General features: G+C 36.8%; 1 protein-coding gene across 3 annotated transcripts in view; it reads right to left on the bottom strand.

Annotated features, from left to right (window-relative positions):
* The window catches only part of AMPH (amphiphysin), a gene marked incomplete at both ends in the record, with an annotated part of 242,204 nt that overhangs the window by 111,360 nt on the left and 109,917 nt on the right, over positions 1-20,927 (bottom strand). For all 3 annotated transcript variants that reach the window (XM_084229176.1, XM_084229177.1, XM_084229178.1), the window contains one exon: positions 16,763-16,843. In XM_084229176.1, coding sequence (XP_084085302.1) covers positions 16,763-16,843 — 81 coding nt within the window. The remainder of the gene's footprint in view (positions 1-16,762; positions 16,844-20,927) is intronic.

Below are 20,927 nucleotides of genomic sequence, written 5' to 3'. Positions count from 1 at the left end.
GAGCTCAGACAAGTTAGCTTAATCTTGAAAGCAATGATAGCAAATCTTTTAAATCTTTTTTTTTAAAGATTTATTTATTTTCATACAAGAACTGGGGTACAAGCCAGATGTGCGGGAGGGTGAGAGGATTCACCAGAGACAGTGGGGAACAGAACAGGCAGACTGACTGAAATTCACTGCAAAGGGGAGCATCGGGTGAGACAGGAGAGGTCTGTGGGATTCTCTCTGGCCAGCCGGGATCGAACACATGTTGCAGAGGCTGCGGACAGCTTTACAGCGTGGCACTCCAACCACCTGCACCACCTGACTTTTTGAAAGTCAGGTGAAAACGAAATTATCAAGGAGATGAGATTTAATGCGGCCATAATCACCACCTTGGTAATATATGACTAATAAGGTGTAATATCTGAATCCAAGTATGATCAATGACAACTTTAGGCTGATGAACACTCTACTCATCATTTACTAAGAAACAGAACATTCTGTATGCTGTTAAATTAGAAGACCAGAGTTTTTCAAAGGTAAAAGCAGCAAGGTGTCTGAAATTTACATTTTTCCTTGCTTTGAGTTCTTAGTAGTAACAGCAGTGGTCATTAAGAAGCTAGAACTGGGCCTTTCTGGTGGCGCAAGGGGTTAAGCACAGCACTATGAAGCTGCAGCCTCTGCAGCATGAGTTCAATCCCCGGCCAGCCAGGGAGCTACCGACATGGCGCAGCAAATCTCTCCTGTCTTGCCCACTGCTTCCCTCAGCAGTGTATTTCAGTAGTTCTGCTTGTTCTGCTCCCCATTCTCTCTGGTGAATCCTCCCATCCCCCCAACCCCCACACCTCTGACCTGTACCTCAGTTTTTGTATGCATAAATAAATCTAAAGAAACTAGAACTTATTTTACAGAACAATTTTTCTATTTTTAAGATATCCCTTGACAGATATTAATGCAAAAGATATAATATAGAGAATAAATTGCAGTGGATTTTGAAATCATATTCCTGGGTTGATGGAGGTAGCAGTGGAACATGGAAGGGAGCTGAACATCAAAGAAAACCTCTCAGTTTCCACAATTTTATCCAAGACCCATGACCCAATTTTCAACTATCCCTGTCAGCAGCTCCAAGTATATCTGTGGTCTAAAAAATAACTCAAATATACTTTCTACCTTTCAACAAAACAAACTTATAAATTTAGTTAATAAGTATATGGATATTTTTTCCATGTATTTCCCCTAAACAAATGAACAGATACATACAGACCTCTATTCAGCTCTTTTGAGATCATTGAGTGTTTAAGAGGATACAATTGCCTAGTTAAAACTATTTAATTCACTAGCATGAATGCTGAATATAACTTGAAGATAAGTTATATTGCTTTTAGGCAACTGAGTCTGTGACACTTGAAAAACCATTCCATTTTTTTTTCCTTTCATGGGTGTGTGTGTGTGTGTGTGTGTGCAGAGAGAGAGAGAGAGACAGACAGACAGACACTTGACTCACAAGGTCATTAGTGGAATTATATTAATATACTCTTAACCACTGCCCTTAATACCTGTAATACATTATTGAATATAGACAGGGTTGGGGATAACTGAATCCATAAATTAAGGGAAACATTTTAGGAACCCTACACCAGCAATAATTCTTCCTGTGGTTATTGTTCAGTGTCCCTTTCAGTGGATATGGAATTCCTCTATGTCTGTGATGTTCTATCAGGACTAAATCTGACTGAATATAAAGGCATTATAAAAATTAATGTTATGAGAAGTTATAGAAATATATTCAGTTAGAATAAAGCCAATGCCTTTTCTATCATTACTACTGACCTAACATACACAATGTTCCCACAACTGCCATTCACATTGTCTCTGTGAGTTTGTTAGGGCTGCCATAATAAAATACCACAAACTTGGTTTGAACAACAGACAAATGTATTTCTTCACAGTTTGGAGGCTAGATATCCAAGAACCTACCTCAGTGATAGCAGTTTTGTTTTCTCCTATGGCCTCTCTCAGCCAGCAGACTGCTATCTTCTCACAAGATCTGTATTTGTATGAGTCCCTCCTGATTCTCGTAAGGACTCAGTTATATTGGATTAGGGCCTATCCATATGACCTCAATTAACCTTAATTGTGTTAATTAATCACCAAATCCAGTAACATTCTGAGGTTTACTGGGGTTAGGACTTCAACATATAGATTTAGGGGGTACACAATCCAGCACATAAAGATGTTTTCAAAGCAAGAATTTAGTAGGAAAAAAATAACAAAGTCAAAGACCTACTGATTCAATTCCTTGTCCAGATACTGCCAGAAATGGCTCAGCTCTATTAACTCATATCTCACAATAGATCTATGATGTCATTATCTCTTTTCAAATGAGAAAACTGAGACTCAGAGGATTAGATATTTGCTCAAAAAGCACACATCAAACAGCCAGGTAGCATTGTAACCTCCGTAGTCTGAGTTATTTAGGCCTTGTAATCTGCCACAAGCGTTCCACATGTCTAATCACTGTTGTCTACCATCTCTAATCATCCAGGCTGTAAAGGCATGGATGACAGATGATGATGGTTTAGGCTGTATAAGACGAATTAGCTGTAACAATGAGAACAATTTAACTAAACGCACCATTTCGTGCATTCGTGAAGCAGTCCTAATCTGTAAATAAAGTTATAAATTGTTCACTTATTTTTCTAAAAATGTCATGATTTCATAAAGCCTATTCCATATGATTCATTTAGCATAATGGTTAAATTGGTGGTATCTGGGACCACACTGCCTACATTTAAAACCTCAACTCTGCTATTTCTAACTGTGAAAACTTGGGCAAGTCACTTAACCTCGCTATGCCTCTGACACCTCATCTGTAAACAGAAAGTGATCACAATGGTTACTTTCTAGAGTTACCATGAAGGTCAAAGGAAAGAGTCTATCAGCAGAACACCAGCAACAGAGCAATCATTCAAAAAATGCTGGGTGCTGATATTGTTATTCTACACAACATTTTTAAAATGATAAATTGTGGTATTATGTGTTTCATAAATGCTAGATGGACTTAAGTTCTGCTACATGTTGTATTACAAAGGAATATCTTCAAGACACTATAGGAAATTTCTGCAAACATGGTAAAATAGAATTCCTTATTTCTTTTTTTTTTTTTTTAATAGAGGCATGCTTTATTTATTTGTTTGCTGGTTTGTTTGTTTTTGTTTATACATCCACTGGGTACAGTCAGAAGCACGGGAGGGTGAGGGAATTCACCAGAGCCAGAGCGGGGAGCAGAGCAGGCAGAAGGACCGAAGTACACTGCTGAGGGGAGCAGCGGGCGGCAAGAGAAGTCTGCACGCCATGTGGGACCCTCCTCCGGTGGCCGGGGAGCAGCCGGGGATCGAACCGGCGCCGCAGAGGCCGTGCGCAGTTTCGCAACCCAGCGCTCAACCGCTGCGCCACCGGGGAGGCCCAGAATTCCTTATTTCTTACACGTAATGTTCAATGTCGATATGTACAGTTCTGATTTTCTGAAAGTTTTATATACTTAAAATGTTGTAGTGATAGAAGGTCTTAGAATACATAGGAATAAATTATGCAGGTACTTAAATATTATATAGTGGCATAAGGAAAATCAAGCCAATATCATAAATTACTGGGAGGAAACAAGAAAGCATTTACAGAGTCTGGGCTGTGCAGAGACCCACCCAACTTTAGCTACTCTCACTTTACTCTGAAAAGCACCCCTAAGCCTGCACCCACTAAAGTGCCTCAGAAACTGATGCACATCCCAGACCAGCCTGCACAGGGCTTCAGCCAACTACAGTGGCCCCCAGCTGCCCTCTAGTGACTGCCCTAGCCAAATGTGGGAGGGATGAAGATATACCTAGGAAGGTCAAACCCATAGCAGTGAGGTCATGAAAGCAATGCAGAGATAGACTAACACAACAAATTACAACAGAAGTTGGAAGGGAGATACTACACCACAGAAGGAGAACAGATGTCTAGACCCAATCACAAAAAAATGGAAGATCTGTTTCTCCTATCAGATACAGAATTCAAGATTGTCATCATAAATAAATCCAAAGAACTCAGAGAAGATGCAGAAAAGCAGAACAAGAATATGCAAGATAATTCAGAAAAACGAATGTCCTAAGAAACAAATTCAATGAACGGAAGACAGAAAATGACACTCTAAAAAAGGAAATAATGGATTTGCTGAATAAAAAAATTATTACAAGAGGACATGAAAAATAATATCAGAAGATATACAAGTAGAATAAACCAAATGGAATAACAAATCAGTGAACTTTAAGATATGAATTTATAAAACAGCAAGATAGAAAAAAAAGAGAAACAAAATTTTTTTAAAAATGAACAAACACATTGAGAACTGTCCAACAGCATGAGGAAAGTCAATATAAGAATAAAGAGTATCCCAGAAGGGGAAGAGAGACAAAAAGGAACAGGAAAGATATTTAAAGAAATAAAGAAAACTTGCAAAATCTGGAAAAAGGAAATAAATATACAAATCCAGGAAGCAAAAAGACCACCAGAGCATCTAAACAAAATGAGACCAACACCAAGAAATTTCACCAAGTGGTGAAATTTCCCAAGATTTCAATTCAAAGAAAGAATATAGAAGTTGGTGAGGGGAAGACACAGATAATATACAATGGAACACAGATTAGGCTAACATTGGACTTCTAAAGATAAACACCATGAGCAAGGAGAGAATAGAATGATGTTTTAGGAAAAACTTGACGATAATGACTGCCAATCAAGAATACTACATACTACAAGCCCCATCTTTAGATATGGGTGGAAAATAATGGCTTTCTCAGAGAAAGAAAAACTGAAGGAGCTTGTAAAAACTAGATGCCCTTACAAGAAATACTGAAAGGAATTCAAGTACTGAAGCCAAATAAACACACAAAAAGAACTAAAAAAGAAAATAGATACAATCACAAAGCTAAAGGCCAAATGGCAGCAACAGACTTTCATATTTCAATAATCATTCTAAATGTTAACAAATATACTCCACTAAGAGTATCTGCTTAGATAAGGAAATAGAATCCTACATTCTGCTGTTTCCAGGAGACAAACCTCAGCTCCCACGGGTTGGAAAACCAAGTTAATGGGACCCAAAGGAAAGCAAGGACAACCGTACTTAAATCATACAAAATAGATTCCCAGTTAAAAAGGTAACAAGAGACAGGGCTGCACACTACACAGTAATTAAGGTAACAGTACATCAGGAGGACATACCACTCATTAACATATACTCATCAAATGATTGAGTACAAAAAATATTAGGGGGCCTCCCCGGTGGCGCAGAGGTTGAGCGCTGGGTTGCGAAGCTGCCCGCAGCGTCTGCGGCGCCAGTTCGATCCCCCAGCTGCTCCCCGGCCACCGGAGGAGGGTCCCACATGGCGCGCAGACCTCTCCTGCCGCCCGCTGCTCCCCTCAGCAGTGTACTTTGGTCCTTCTGCCTGTTCTGCTCCCTGCTCTGGTGAATTCTCTCACCCTCCCGCGCTTCTGACTGTACCCAGTGCATGTATAAACAAAAAACAAACAAACAAAGAAATAAATAAATAAGTAAAAGCATGCCTCTATCAAAAAAAATATATATATATTAGGTAATTACTATCAACACTGAAAACAAGCATTGGAAAAAAACACATTTGTAGTAGGAGACATTAACACTCCACTCTAATAATGGACAAATCAATGAGACAATAAATGAATAAGGACATAGTAGCTTTAAACAAATAGACTACATGGACTTAATAAATATCTATAGGACTCTGCACCACCCAAAAATAGGACACACATTTGTCTCAAGTGCCTGTGGGACATTCTTTAGGATTGACCACATACTGGAGCACAAGACAAATATCAACAAATTAATGAAGAACAAAGAACATTGAGTATCTTCTCCAATCATGAAGGTATCAAACTAGAAATCAACTACTAAAAAAAAAAAAAAAAAAGGTAGGAAAAACCTCAAGAGACTAAACAACATACTACTGAAAGACCCACGTAAAAATAAAAAAATTATCTTGAGACAAATACTGATGAGGACTCAAGCTTCCAGGAAGTATGGGACACCACAAATGGAGTACTGAGAGGGAAGTATATAGCAATACAGGCCCCCATCAGGAAAGAATTAAGCACCCAGATAAATAACCTGACCTCCCATCTTGAGGTCTAGATAAAGAAGAACAAAAACCAAAACCAAAATTAAAAGCCAGTAGAAGCAAGGAAATAATAAAATTTAGAACACAAATAAATGACATAAGAATAAAAAAACACAGCCTAAAGATCAACAAAACCCAAAACTAGTTCTCTGAAAAAATAAACAAAATCGATAAAACTCTAGATGAGCTAAGAAAAAAGGGAGAAAACACAAATAAATATGATAAAAATGAAAGAGAAATTACAAGCCACTGCACAAATTCAAAGGATATTACTATGAACACTTATATGTAAATAAGTTCAACAACCTATATGAAATGGACAAGTTCTTAGAAATAGACAATAATCCAAGAAATAATAGGGAATAAGTAGAAAACATGAACATAACAAAAGGAAATTGAAATAAAAATCAAAAGCCTCCTGAAAACAAAAGTCCAGAAGCAAATGGCTTCAAAAGCAAGTTCTACCTGTCTTTGAAAGATAATCTGATACCTACTCTGCTCAAACTTTTTCAAAAATTGGGACAAAAGGAATACTTTCAAACCCATATTATGAGGTCAATATTATACTAATACCAAAACCAAGCAAAGACAAAATACAAAAAAAAAGAAAACTACAGTTAATTTCCCAAATGAACAGATGCAAAAATCCTCAAGAAAATCTTAGCAAACCAATCCAACAATGCATTACAAGGATCACATCACATTACATCACAACCAAGTAGGATTCAAACCAAATGCACAAGAATGATCCAACATCTGAAAATCAATCAATGTAACTCACCACATCAACAAAAATAAAAAAGGCCACTTGATCGTATCAATGAAGACTGAGAAGCACTGGGTAAGATTCAGCATTCATTTATGATGAAAACTCTTGAAAATCAGGAAATGGAACATATCTAAACAAAATAAAACCATATGTGACAAATCCACAGCTAGCACACCATTCTCAACATTGAAAAAATGAAAGCCCTTCCACTAAGATCCAGTATGAGACAAAGATGTCCATTCTTACCACTACTATTCGATATAGTATCAGAAGTCCTAGCTAGAACATTTAGGCAAGAGAAGGATATGCAAAGAATCCAAATTGGAAGGTAATAGTGAAGCAAATAAAAACCACAATGAGAAAGGACATCACACCAATAAGAATGGCCTATATTAAAAAAGGCCAGAAACAAGGAGTTCCCTGCCCACTTGTGACTATGCAGGTGTCTCTGTCTTAAACCTACCCCTTTCAGAAAGTAGCTCTCATCCCAAGACTATCTATATGCGTCCATACAGGCATATGATTTAACAACCCTATCCCTATTAGAGGCAGCTCTTCTGCCCACTTGTGTCTGTACAAGCATCATCCTCTCTCTTCCTTTTTAAAATAATAAACTTGCCCTTTTAGATATAAAAAATAGAAAAGAAACAATTGCTGGTAAGGGTGAGGAGAAAAAGGAACCCTCCTACTCTCCCTTATTGGCAGGAATGTACACTGGTCCAGCCCCTTTGGAAAGCAATGCGGCATTTCCTCAAAAGAATAAAAATAGATCTGTCATAGACCCAACACTTCCACACCTAGGTATCTAAGCAAAGACCACACAGACATTAATTTGAAAGTAAACCTGTACTCTTATGTTTATCGCAGCTCTATTAACAATGGCCAAGATATGGAGACAATGTAAGTGTTCAAAAACAGATGAGTGTATCAAGATATGGATTACATATGTAATGGAATACTACTTAGCAATCAAAAAAGATAAATTTATGTCATTTGTAGCTACACAGATAGAGCTGGAAGGGATTATGTTAAGTGAAATGTCACATATGTGAAATATGAAGAAACCAAACAAAGGGTTAGACAAAGACAAACATTAAATCCAACCTTTATCCCTTATAAGCACAGGGTATTATGGGGGTGGAAGAGGAGGTAAGGAAGAGGAGAGGAGGTAAGAGAGCACAATACACAACGGACTATGGTAGAAGACTATGGGTGCTTTGGTGGTGGGAGCAATATGGTGACCACATCTAAGGGAAGATTTACCATACTATCAAAATATTAACAAGGATGTAAAACAATGGAACTTCATTAAAAATTACATAAACAAATAAACAGTGTAGGAGAAAAGAGATGTTTCTCCTAAACTGAATGGTGAGTAATCTTTCTCAGCTCTGTAGACCTGGAGTCAGACAGAGAGCTCTATGGCTGTATAACTGGGAGTCTCTATGAAGTTCTCTTAACCTATATGGGCATCAGTTTCTCTATCAATACACTGAGACAATTAAGATGATGCTACCTATTCTAAGAAAAAAAAAACAGCAAGAATATTAATGACCAAAATAATAATCAAGTTTATCCTCCAAATGAAAATTTTTGTGACATATACTCAGTTTTTTTCATATGCGAAGAAAATTATAATTGTAAATTGCTACAAAAATCAAATGAGACAGTTTAAAAACATTTTACAAATGCCAAAGTCCTTTCTGTGGAAATTATTAATAAAAAATACATTATTGTTGCTTTTTCATCAGTCAGTCAGGTGTGGCTTGGGCATCTATTAGTTTTTAAAGCTTCTTAGGTTCTTATAATTATCCAAGACTAAGAAAACATTCCACTAGATGTGCAATTAGGAAACCGTTATCTTTACTACATTGTGGTACTCTTAGGCTTGCATTCAAATTATTACAATTATATGATGTCTCTTTATAGATGGAAATCAAATATGTGACCTGATTCAGAAGTCTGGAACAGAAATCAGGAATGTAATTTTCAAAGGCCTCCAGGTAATTCTAATGGCTATTTGGCAACCTCTTCTATAATTTTTCATTGTGTCTATTATTTCATTGACACAGTATGTTGATACACTCTAGTACATAGGGAAAAATTCACTTAAATATCTGGTTTCAGGTTTCAACTAGTCATCAGCACACATTCCTTTCAGTGTATATCTGTCACTTACATTGCTGTGCCAATGTAAAATCAGTCATGGGGCTTACTGTGACTAATGAGAGAGAATCACAGACAAAGCTGATGCAAACCTGAAAACCAACTGTAGCTTTTATGTAGAGGTGTTCACAACAATTTCAGTTTCTCTATCTTGGATAAGAGATATTCCCAGTTCTCTGCATCCCATTCCTAGAACATTACAGTTAATGTGGGAATCATTTAGAGAGAATCCAAACTAGAAAATAAGCTTACATCACAAGGGAGAGTGGATATTTGGGGTTAGTCTTTAAATTAATGCTGAGGAATGGGGTATTAAACCCTTCCCACTCGGTAAGGCAAACTAATATAGCAAGATAAGCTAAACTAAAGATACGTAATAGAATAGGATATATGAAAGTTAAGCTTCCGAGCATAAGATGAAGTACTTCCTCTAGAAGAGATTCCTCTAGAAGAGATTTCATAAGAAATGCACAGAACAGGGCCTCCCCTGGTGGCGCAGCGGTTGAGCGCCGGGCGCTGCAAGGCTGCCCGCAGGCTCTGCAGCGCCAGTTCATTCCCCAGCTGCCGGTGAGGGTCCCACAAAAAAAAAAAAAAGAAAGAAAGAAAGAAATGCACAGAACAATGCTTAGAACATCTGTAGTTTGAGTGGGTCAAATTTAGTTAGGTTTCAACTCTTTTTATTTATGTAGGCCATAACTGAAGATATATGCTTAAGACAGAATGAAACAAGTAAGAATAAAGAGGATAAAAGATGGACAGGGTTTCCAATAAACATTTTTGTTCAATTTCTTCTATCTGGCAGCAGGGGCAGCAACACTCTGCTGCTCAGTTGCAGCAGGAGACTCATTTTGCTCCTTGAATGCCAGTGAGCAAAGAGAGGAGGTGTAATGTTTGTATTGGAAATGAAATAAATAGTAGGTCTATGGGGAAAAGCAGGATAATTTGAAGAGCAAGAACAAATACATTCTTTTGACAACTACAGATCACCGACATGAGCTAGAATAATGTCTATTCTAGGTTAAAGTGTTAAAAATAGACAAGAGGAGGAATATGCTCTATAGATAATAATCCTATAACTTTCATCAGTGTTGCCCTGGCATGAGTAAGCCCTCATTCAAATTGAGACTTCAACTATGATTTCCTTCCATGGAAAAAATGGAACGAAGGTACTAGAGCCATTTCCACAATTCTGTGAAATCCACTATTGCACTTCTTCTAAGAAGTTCCTGATATGGGGGTTAGCAGAACATATTCGTTAAGGGTAAAAACAAACCATACATTTTAGATTGATAACTATCATCCTATTAAAGTCTAAATAGCAAATTGCAAAATAAGTTTACAAGCTATGTCAACAGCTACCTTTTTTTCCCAAGACACTAATAATGCTTATCATTTAGTGTATTTATATTTATAGCAATGCTTATACATTTACTATCATGTAGTCTTTGGTATATGTTTAAGGATGTTTGGGTATCTACTATAAATAAAGCTTCTGTATGCATTTGTGTATATGTTTTTGTATAAACATAACTTTTTACTTCTATTGGATAAATGCCTAAGAGTGCAATTGTTGGATTTATGAAGGTTGCATGTTTTATTTTTTAAGAAACAAGCTAAACTGTATCCCAGAGTGACTATATCATTTACATAATGATTGATTCAAATTTTTCACATTCTGCCAGTTTAGTGTCATCACTACTTTCTACTTTAGCCACTCTGAAGGGTGTAATATATCTTAATGTGTTTTTAATTTGCATGTCTTTGATGACTAAATATGCATTGAACATATTTACATGTACTTCTTCGTCATTCATATATTCTCTTCAGTGAAATGTTCAGTTGTCTTTTGCCCAATTTCTAATTGGATTGTGGGGTTTTTTTAATTGTTGCATTTTAAGAATTCATCATATGTTCTAGATGCTAATCTTTTCTTGGGTATGTAATTGGAAATATTTTCACCAGTATGCAGCTTGTCTTTTTATCCCCTTAACAATTATTTTTCAGAGCAATTTTTTTTTTTTTATGAAGTTCATTTCATCAAAAAACCCTGGGAAAGGGAACTCCGATTCTGAGGAGCTGAAGTTTAAGAATCACTGCCATGTTAGGCACAGACCTCACACTTGAGTCTCTCCCTCCCAATCCAGAAGACCTGTCTCCTTTCAGGAGACTGCGTGGGCGGACTTAGGCTCTCCAGGCTCAGGGCTAGGGCACTATCATTAGCATCATACCATTAGTCAAGACACGGACTCACATTTAATCAAGGCAGTGGCTAATTCAAAGGATTTCACTATTAATATAGTAAGAGGTGGTTGCACTAATGTTTTCACATCATGATTATCTGTGGTTAAAAAAAGTTCTAAAGTAACTGTTAGGTCTTATTTGCTTATCTGTTCAAGAAAATTGCAAAAATGTTCAGGATCCAACTATGATTTGCCATAAATAAAAATTTTATCCACACTCAATACACTGTGGGAGTATTCTGAATTTATAATCTTTTTAAAAAATTATTATTCTGTAGTTTTTACTTCTGATTATATACATATGTCCTTGAAAATGCTGTGAAAATGCTTACAAATATACACACAATATTCAACAGTTCTTCCATCCAGAAAATAAAGCATGCTCTAAGAATGCACCCCAAATAATCATTTCTGCCACTAGTTCAGCTACAAGTTTCCAATTAAAACATATTTTTAAGCTTTAGTGCAAAGCACTAGAGTTAAAATGATGAAAGCAGCCGAAGAGGATTCCTGTGCTGAGATCAGTAAGGAGGAGGCATAATCTCAACTTTGTCAGTCATCGGTTTATCCCAATAACTGGAATCTCTGGGACCTGGACATCCTCTTTAATAGTGAGAATCCAGAGCCAGAGATTCTTTTGCATCATGCCAAGTTTAGGTGTAACACAATGGAGTGCATGGGGAGAAACAGCAGAACTCCACTGCAATAGAGCAGTAGATCCCCATCCACAATCTCAAGTCACTTTGCAGGGTTTCAGCTATCCACAGTCAACCATGGTTTGAAAATACATTGCACAATGAGAAACTTAAGGAGATAGAGTAAAATCACATTTATATAATTTTATAACTGTGTACTGTTATAACTGTTCTATTTTATTATTGTTGTTGTTAATCTCTTATTGTGTCTAATTTATAGATTAAATGTTACCATGGATGTATATGCATAGGAAAAACATTGTCTACAGAGTTTGGTGCTATTTGCAGTTTCAGGTATATACTAGGGTTCTTGGAATGCAAACCTCCCACAGATAAATGGGGACTGTATTTAAAGGAGAGGATGAAAAGCTATTAGAGGTGACAGTCCCTTTTATTTTGAAAATATTTTTCTTAGATCTTACTTCCAGTAGCCTACTCACATCTGTATTCACTGACAGAGTGCTCAAATTTTATTATCTGGGCCCAACCAGTGCCTGGGTTGCTTTGTTGTAATTAGCATGCTTGCCTTTATTATGGCATCTTAGTGGCCAAGTTTATCTGCAAGAAGGGGGAAGAGGAGTCAAGAAACTTCCTTTCATGTTGAGTCCTTGTCTCTGTTTCTTAACAGATCTGTCAGCAAGCAACCAGGTGAACTGAAGGTAGCCGGTGTTCACACCAGTCAATTCTGCTACTTATTAGCAGATTAGGTCAGAGAAGAAAAATAGAAAGGGGAAAAAACCTCTGGGGGGGAGGAAATGTTGAAGTCATTTTTTTTTTTTCTTCCTGCTGGATCTATATAATCCCTGTTCTCCTCAGCACTCATCATCATGGAAAATTCTTGAGTTCTATGTAAAGGAGTTCAATCCATTCCCTTTTGCTCTACACTTAGCTTCCTCTTTCCTGCTTGTCCTAATTAAGTAATTTATGAAATCTGGATGACAAAAACTATAGCAATCAGAAGTTCAATGCACAATGGAAAGTATGCACAGACCATGCATTCACAGTTTCAGGCCAACACAAATCACGTTTAGGAAAAGAGGTACGGGATCATGAAGAAAAATTGGGATTGGAATAAAATTAAAATAAAGCTTTAAGTTCAAACATAGGCCCTTTTGCCAGCTTTGCTTCCAATATGAACAAGCAGGGGATATGTCAATAACTATGAGGACTTAACTCATTTCATTAAGAGGAATTTAAAAGCAAGATTGTCAGGAACTAAAATGCATGAATGCTTTCTAAAACATTCTAGAATGGTCTACTTTTGATTAAATACTAATTGTGGTCAGGGAGCTATAATATAATGTGCAAATCTTATTATGGTTTATTTTATACTGTAAATAATATATCTTGGGATTTAAAAATACATATTCATAGAAAAATATATAGATATTCTAGGTAAATAATGCCTTCAAAGCATGTTTCTTTCAGAAAACGCTTTCTGCCTTTGGAGTAATTATTCATCATTACATTATATAAATTCACTGTTATATTCATCTAAAAATAACAGGTCTTGTAGCAGTCACCACAATTTTGGTAGATTCTTCCTCCTAGGTTAATGTCCCCACATAAGGTGTGTCCCCGCATCATACCTTTATTTATCAACAAATGTGACTTGATCACCAACATATTTTGGGGTAAAAGGGACACTTTTTTCTCTACATAGAGCATTAGTAAATTCAAACTTCATCTTCACTTTCTAACCTTTAATGTTCCTATATAATACATTTCTCCCTATCTATCTCCCATCAGTCTTGCCTTTCTCCTCTCCCTCTAATTTATAGACAGGATTAACTCCCTCCTCAATCGTGTGCAATAATTATAAACCTACTCTTTCCAGTTAAAACAGTAAATATCTATTGTAAGCACTATTTACAATAGCTAAGCTTCGGAAACAACCCAAATGCCCAAAAATAGATGACTGGATCAAGAAGATGTGGTACATATACACCATGGAATATTACTCAGCATTCAAAAAAGATAAACACATGCAATTTGCAGCAATATGGATGGAGCTGGCAGGGATCATGCTCAGCGAAATAAGCCAGAAAGAAAAAGAAAAATACTGGATGGTCTCACTCACAGCAGGAATCTAGAAAATTTAAATAAGGGACCAGGAAAAAAAATAACTATAAGAAAGAAAATATCAAAATCAACAAACAACTATGAACCAGAGACACTCTATAGGGGGTGGGGGCGGGGAAAGGAGGGCTGGGGTCAAAATAAGAGGGTTGTAATTGTAAGGAGAATATAAAAATAAAATTTAAATAATAAAAAAAGAAATACAGAATATAGATAAGAAAAAAAAACAATAACTATCTAGTTAAGTATGTACAAATGCAAGATCTTCTGGTGCAAAAATATTTCCAAAGGTAACCAAAGGGGATCAGGAGACTCCCTGGGAAATATTTCCTACATTTCCATTCTACTTGCTTCATCCTTATAAAGCAGAATTACTTGCTCAAATCTCCCCAAATTTTAAAGTATTGCCCAGATCTTGAAATCTGCTAATATTATTGAGAGAACTGAGGGGCTGGTCTTCAATAATGACAGTATATTATTGGTTCCATAATATTGAAAAAGTACATAGTGACAAGTATAGATGGCAGAGCAGCATTATAAACCCCCTAGGCTATTGCTCGTAGTGGCAGAGATCATTCAATTGATGAAATTGATGATTTAACCAATTATACTTTTCTACAGCACTTTAGACAAAAAACAACCCTCGTCTGATGCATTCAACAAAATCTGAAAATAAGATCAATAAAAATACAGTGTAATTGGAAAAATGCAAAGGAACTTCCTAGTCACAAATGCATCACTCAATTTGATGCTTCCCCAGGTTAGCCTTCCAGAGTGCTAACACCACCACAATGGCATAAAAATGACAGGGAAAAAAATGCAAGAGCAAAGAACTAATTAGCTCCATAGGGGCACACTGGGAAAAAAAAAAAACCAGGTTTCAAAGGGCAGAATGTAAATTCTAAAGTAGGGAGAACTGGAACATGAATCACTTCTTTTCCCAATCCGGTCCCTGCTTTAGTAGACATCTGGGATCGCATTGCAAGGAACAGGGCACTGATTGACAAGATTCTCTGTGGGAGCTGTTGAAGTTGAAGACAATGACTTGTACAAGTGTCATGCAAGTACACGGAAGAGAACGCACCAAAGAACAAAGAACGCAAAGACATTTGGATAATCTGTTCTTAAGGAGGAGACTGGAGACAATTATTCTATGGGCCTGGGTCCAGTATTGTTCTAGGATTTCTCTCATCTACCGTCATAAATCCCGAGTTCTATATAATACTCACCTGGTCATGATCTATTTTTTTTCCTATTACTGATTTTCAACTCTCCTCATTCTTTCCTCATTTTCAGAGAGAACAAAAGTGCTCTCATTCATAATAAACTGAGTACATGTCAGCTTTTAGCCTTGGGGTGAAACTGGAATATGTTTTGGTGCAGACCTGTCTATTTGTTTTTATATCTGCTGGATTTTTTTTTAAGATTTTTTTTATTAATCTATTTTTTTTTATTACAATGTCCACTTTCTTTTCTCAGGCGTAGTCTCCGAAGAATTTCCACCACCAATTCACCCATGCACCATCTCCACAGTCCCTTGTGCTCTTCCCACCCACATTTACAACCCCGTTTGCTGAGGGGAAAGAGTACCAATTTTCCAGTGAGAAAGCAGAGAGAACCCTGATATAAACAAAGAAGAAAGAAGCCTCCAGATTCAGGGATGTGTAAATAGGAGCAAGGCAGGTAAAATAAAACCTGTGATGATGATCCATTACTGGTTGTCATCCCTGAGGACACAATTCCTCTGTGGACACTGCCCAATGATGGCAGGAAAACAGATTTATGTACTCACAGTGTCCCCATATCCTAGCCCCATTTTCTAGAGTCTGCTGGCCCAGCCTTCTTCCCACTCCATTCTAGAAAGATCTTGAATTTGAGACATCTAACCTCACAGAGCCTGGCTTGTATCTTTCTCCTCCCTGACCTCCACATATGTTCTCCAAAGGGTATTCTAGGCAACTATCCAAGCCCTAGAGGTATAAGCAGAGAATTTTTAAAAACCCGTTTCCTTATCCCTGTGTGTGTTAAACACATGCAGCCCACTAAGGAAAAAAATGACAAAACACGTTTCTCAGCTTTTTTTCATTATTGCTTTCTCTGAGAAGCCTTTTAAAACATGTCTTTCTATTTACATCCCCTCTTATATCATTTTATACCACAAATATATCAGTTCATATGAAGTACATGAATAAAAGGAGTACAATTTTATTCACCCACCAAGAGTCAACTTTCACCCCCTTGGAGGAGATATATGAGAATGCATGATCTTGAAGCAGGTAACAACTCAAATAATTTCACCAGATGCGTTAAACTGCTGCTTCTCTAATGTTGAGTGGAATATAAATTCCTCAAAAACATCACCTTTTCTTTAGATTGGTAATCAGTATTGAAGGGAATCCAGTGAAGCCAAGTCTTTATGTTCTGAGATTCTAAAACACAAATCACTTTCCTGAAGAGCCAACTGCCTCTTCCTTCACTCTGTAAGAAAGTCTACAGAATCAGCAAGGGTCACCTCAAGTTAAGGCCAACCCCAATGAAGATATTCTTTCTTGAGCCTTAAGGCATTTAAGTTATATACTAAGCATAAACACAGTCAACTATTTTCAACTCCAGAAACTAGATAAATATGCTTACTTCTTGCCGTTTGAAGTTCTGGACATACTCTTCAAACTGTTCATCTTTTGTCTCATCAGCTTTCCCAAGCTTCTGAAGGACCTAGTTTTCAAATAAAAGAAAAAAGTTTGATTTAATAATGTTTTCAAATAATAGGCAGAGCAAGACTATTGTTATTAAATGATACTAGACTGACTAGAGCCAAGCTCACAGTAAGCACTCCGCAGCATCCTCTCTGACATCCTCAGCATCCCTTTAACTCAATGAACACTCTTGAGGTCCAGGGACACACAAGGCCCCAGGCTAAGCACTGGTCATCCAGAAACACAAAGGTGAATAAAACAAGGTGCCAGCACTAGGGAGTATTATGCTTATTGAACTCAGTCAGACAGAAAATACCATAAGCTATATAATTACATTCATATGTAGTCTAACAGAGACACCAAACAAATGAAACAAAAATATACTTTTAAACTATAAAACCAGAATAGTTATTACCAGAAGGAAGAAAGGGAGGTGAAAGGCAAAGAGGGAAAGAATTGGATAGAACTGGATTTTAAATAGTAAACTTAATGAAGTATATATAGATGTTGATTTATACTAATGCACACATGTTATAATGCAATGCTACATTACTAAATATAAAATGATAATAAATATAAATAAAAATAAACTATAATATAGTGGAGTAGACAACTCAAATGTGTAAATAACAAAGATAATGTATAATAAGCAATTTGAAGGTCCTGTGATGTGTTGTTAACAAGAGCCTTTGAACTGAGGTCTTCAGAATACTATGGAGGTTATTCAAATTGTGGACATTCCAGAGACAGGAATGTGGCAGAGTATATTAATCCATAGAAGTAAGTAGGCTAAGCAAAGATCAACAGAGAAACCATTCAGGGCCTCCCTGGTGGTTCAGGGGTTAAACTCTCAGCGCTATCAACCTATCACCTGGCAAGAGTTTGAACCTCAGACCCCCATGGTGCAGCAGATCCTCTCCAGTCACTCCTGCAGCTCCCCTCAGCAGTGTATTTCAGTAGATCCACCTGTTCTGCTCCCCACTCTGTCCCTGGTGAATCCTCTCACTCCCTGTATCTCTGGCCTAGTATGCATAAATAAATAAATCTTAAAAAAAATAAAACAGAGAAACCAGTATGTAGTACGGAGTTGGGCATGAATCTGATTTCCTCAGGCACAGAACAGCAGAAGGTTACTTCCAGGCACAGTAGAAGCATCCTGAGAGTTATGTCTGAGTTCACTACTGAATACCTTCATAGCTATCATGTATAAAACACTCATTTATTTAAGAACATGAAAGTTCCATAAACACTGCCTATTGGGATACACACACCCTATGGTATTACCAAATATATTTTTATGAAACATAAATATTTAGGCATTAAAATATGTGTTCAAAGTACTTTCTAGGTTTTACATCAGACCATGCTAATTTATTTCCTAAAATTGAAGATATAACCTTTTAAAAATTAGAAGCTTTAATGGCACATTTCAATGCAAAGACTGAGAAAAATCACCTAAAACCTGGAAAGAGACAAAAGAGTTCACTAGTGTCCCTTAGTACAGCTGGCCTTGAACCTCCAATGGCTTCCCATTGACTGGGCTATTGTGCATCTCCTTGGGGACAGAGATTAATTGAATATTTTTGTTTGAAAGAGATACAAATAGTTTCTGTCTGGTGGAAAGGTTAACACCAAGTATAAAACTATATAACCCTGTGAGACATTTCAGACTTACCCCAGCAATATTATTCTAAAATTCCTTTATGAAATCGTCCATAAGTACTCAGCTCCTTACTAACATCTTACTGGATACCTCATTAATTAATCATTTAAATAAAATCTATGACATGCTTATTTTATAATTATATGAAAATTATGTGCTTGTTTTTTTAAAAAATTATACTTAGATACTAACAGGGTAGACTTAGAAATGTTATGGAAATGCAAGGTATTTTTACTGCTATTTTTGTTACTATTATTTAAGGAGAGATAGGGCAAACCACCATTTCACAGGGCCACTTGGAAGAGAAATAATATCTAATAACCTTTTTGACCTTCGCCTAAGATCTCCCATATTATCCATATTTTCATTTTAAGTAAAATAACTAAGAAAGATGAATTTTGCTTGGCTGCTTTTTCTCCCATTTACATTTTTAAAAGTAAATAAATAATAAATTAATAAATACTTCAAATATTAATGATTAGTAATTAATAATGACCAAATAATAAATGAATTCATTAAAGGTAATGAAGGAAAGACAACTAACATATGCCATATGATTTTCATTTTTTATAATTCTCAAACTACTAATTCCTAAATATTTTCACTCCAGATCAGGTAAGTTACTGAGAATCAGCAACACCTCATCTGATGGCAGCAGTTCAGCAAGACTGAGGAAAGCCATCCAAGCTCTTCTGAGCAAGCACTTCAAGCCTTAGCTGCATGACTTCAGATGTTAATGAACAGGTATTCCTGTCTCAAAGACTAAGAAAAAGAGAGATGAATATTTATTGAGCATCAACTATGTGCCAGAAACCACAGTTACATGTTACCTCTTTAGTTCTTGCAATTATTCCTGCTGGTTATTTTATCCACATAACAACTGCAGAACTAGGATACACAGCAAGTGATTCAAGAGGGAGCCTCCAAGAAATCCACTTTCTGATCCCTGTTACCACCCAAGGATAACTTTTTCCTTCCCAGGAGAAGAAATGGAATTTATACATTGTAACTGTTATTCCCTTATTCTCAAAATTCCTGAAGGCTACTATGCCCTAAGACAGACACATCTTCTGGGCAGCCTATCCATAACATTGAAAGAATCTTTCATAGACTCAGTGCTGTAAGTCCTACATTTAAAATTCAAATTCTAATTCCTGTCCTTTTGTGTTTCTAGAAATTGTAGAATATAGCTAAAGAAGCTAAACCAACAACTAAAAACTGCTCCTAACTAAAGAGAAATCAGAGAATAAAATTAGATGACACAATAGGCCCACACATTCTCCAATAAGGTGAATAAGGAATACAGAACTCTTTGAGTTATAATGTATCCACATCCTGATGCCAGCTACCATTGAGGGGAGATGGGAAAAGCACAGGACAGAACCAAAAAAGGATGTAGCCTTTGCTAATAATCTTCTCCATGCCAGTCATGACTTTAGGGATGTTGGGTCCATTTTTTCGATAACACTCATAAAAGTCTTGTCACAACATTTCACAGATGAATGGACTGAGACTCAAGAGAGGTCAGGCAACCTGTCTACAGTCATCCACCATGCAAAGCAGAGCCCAGATTCCAACCCAGTTCTCCCCCATTCTTCATAGTGCCTTCCATACAAAGATAGTACCTTAGGGCTTGTCCACTCAATAAAACGAATGCCTGTAATATGGTCCTGCAATATAATTGACCAACTTCTCTAGCTTTCAAAATTCAAACATGGTTGTAAGGAGTGGTATCTACACAGGTAATGAATTATTTTTGCCTTAATTTCTACAAATCCAGCCAATCTGTTAAAAACCAAAACGATACTTCTTACCAATGACAAAACTTCCATTTCTCTTATTTCCCCCGTGCATTTTTAATCACTTAATTGAGATTAAAACTATCCTTGATGAACCATTACATTCTACCATAGACATCTCTGTTCTCATTTTCACAGTGTTGCCAAACTCTTCTCCAACATGCCCCTGCGGATGTTATTCTCTCGGTGAAGTGCACTGCAGTTTCATGAAATAAACCTAATTTCTCATGAAGGACCCCAATGCCATCCTGACATTCTTATATATATCAAAGGCAGAAACAAGTAGCAGAAAGAACAGAGGTTGGAAGGGTAGTGCAACAGAGGTCACATGCTACTCCACCGCAAAGGCTTTAGAAATCCTAATTTATCATAGTGGCCTATCTGCCTGAATCTAGACTTGACCTTAGGATAGCTAGGCAATAGATGATGCTAAGTTTACCTGTGAGCTGTAATCTAACTTAAAGTTACATTTCTAAATGCCATGCTTTCCTTAAGCAACATTTTATTCCTACATTGATTCTTCCCCATCCTATAAAAATTTCCAAACCATCACTTAATTGTGATGATTCCAGGATCCTCCATTAAGCCTGACCAATAAACCTTTGTTATACAGCATTACCCTTTTTAACCTACAACCAAAA

This window comes from Talpa europaea (genome assembly GCF_964194135.1).
Source record: "Talpa europaea genome assembly, chromosome: 3".
Lineage (NCBI taxonomy): Eukaryota > Metazoa > Chordata > Mammalia > Eulipotyphla > Talpidae > Talpa > Talpa europaea.
This window is presented reverse-complemented; position numbering and strand designations above follow the sequence as displayed.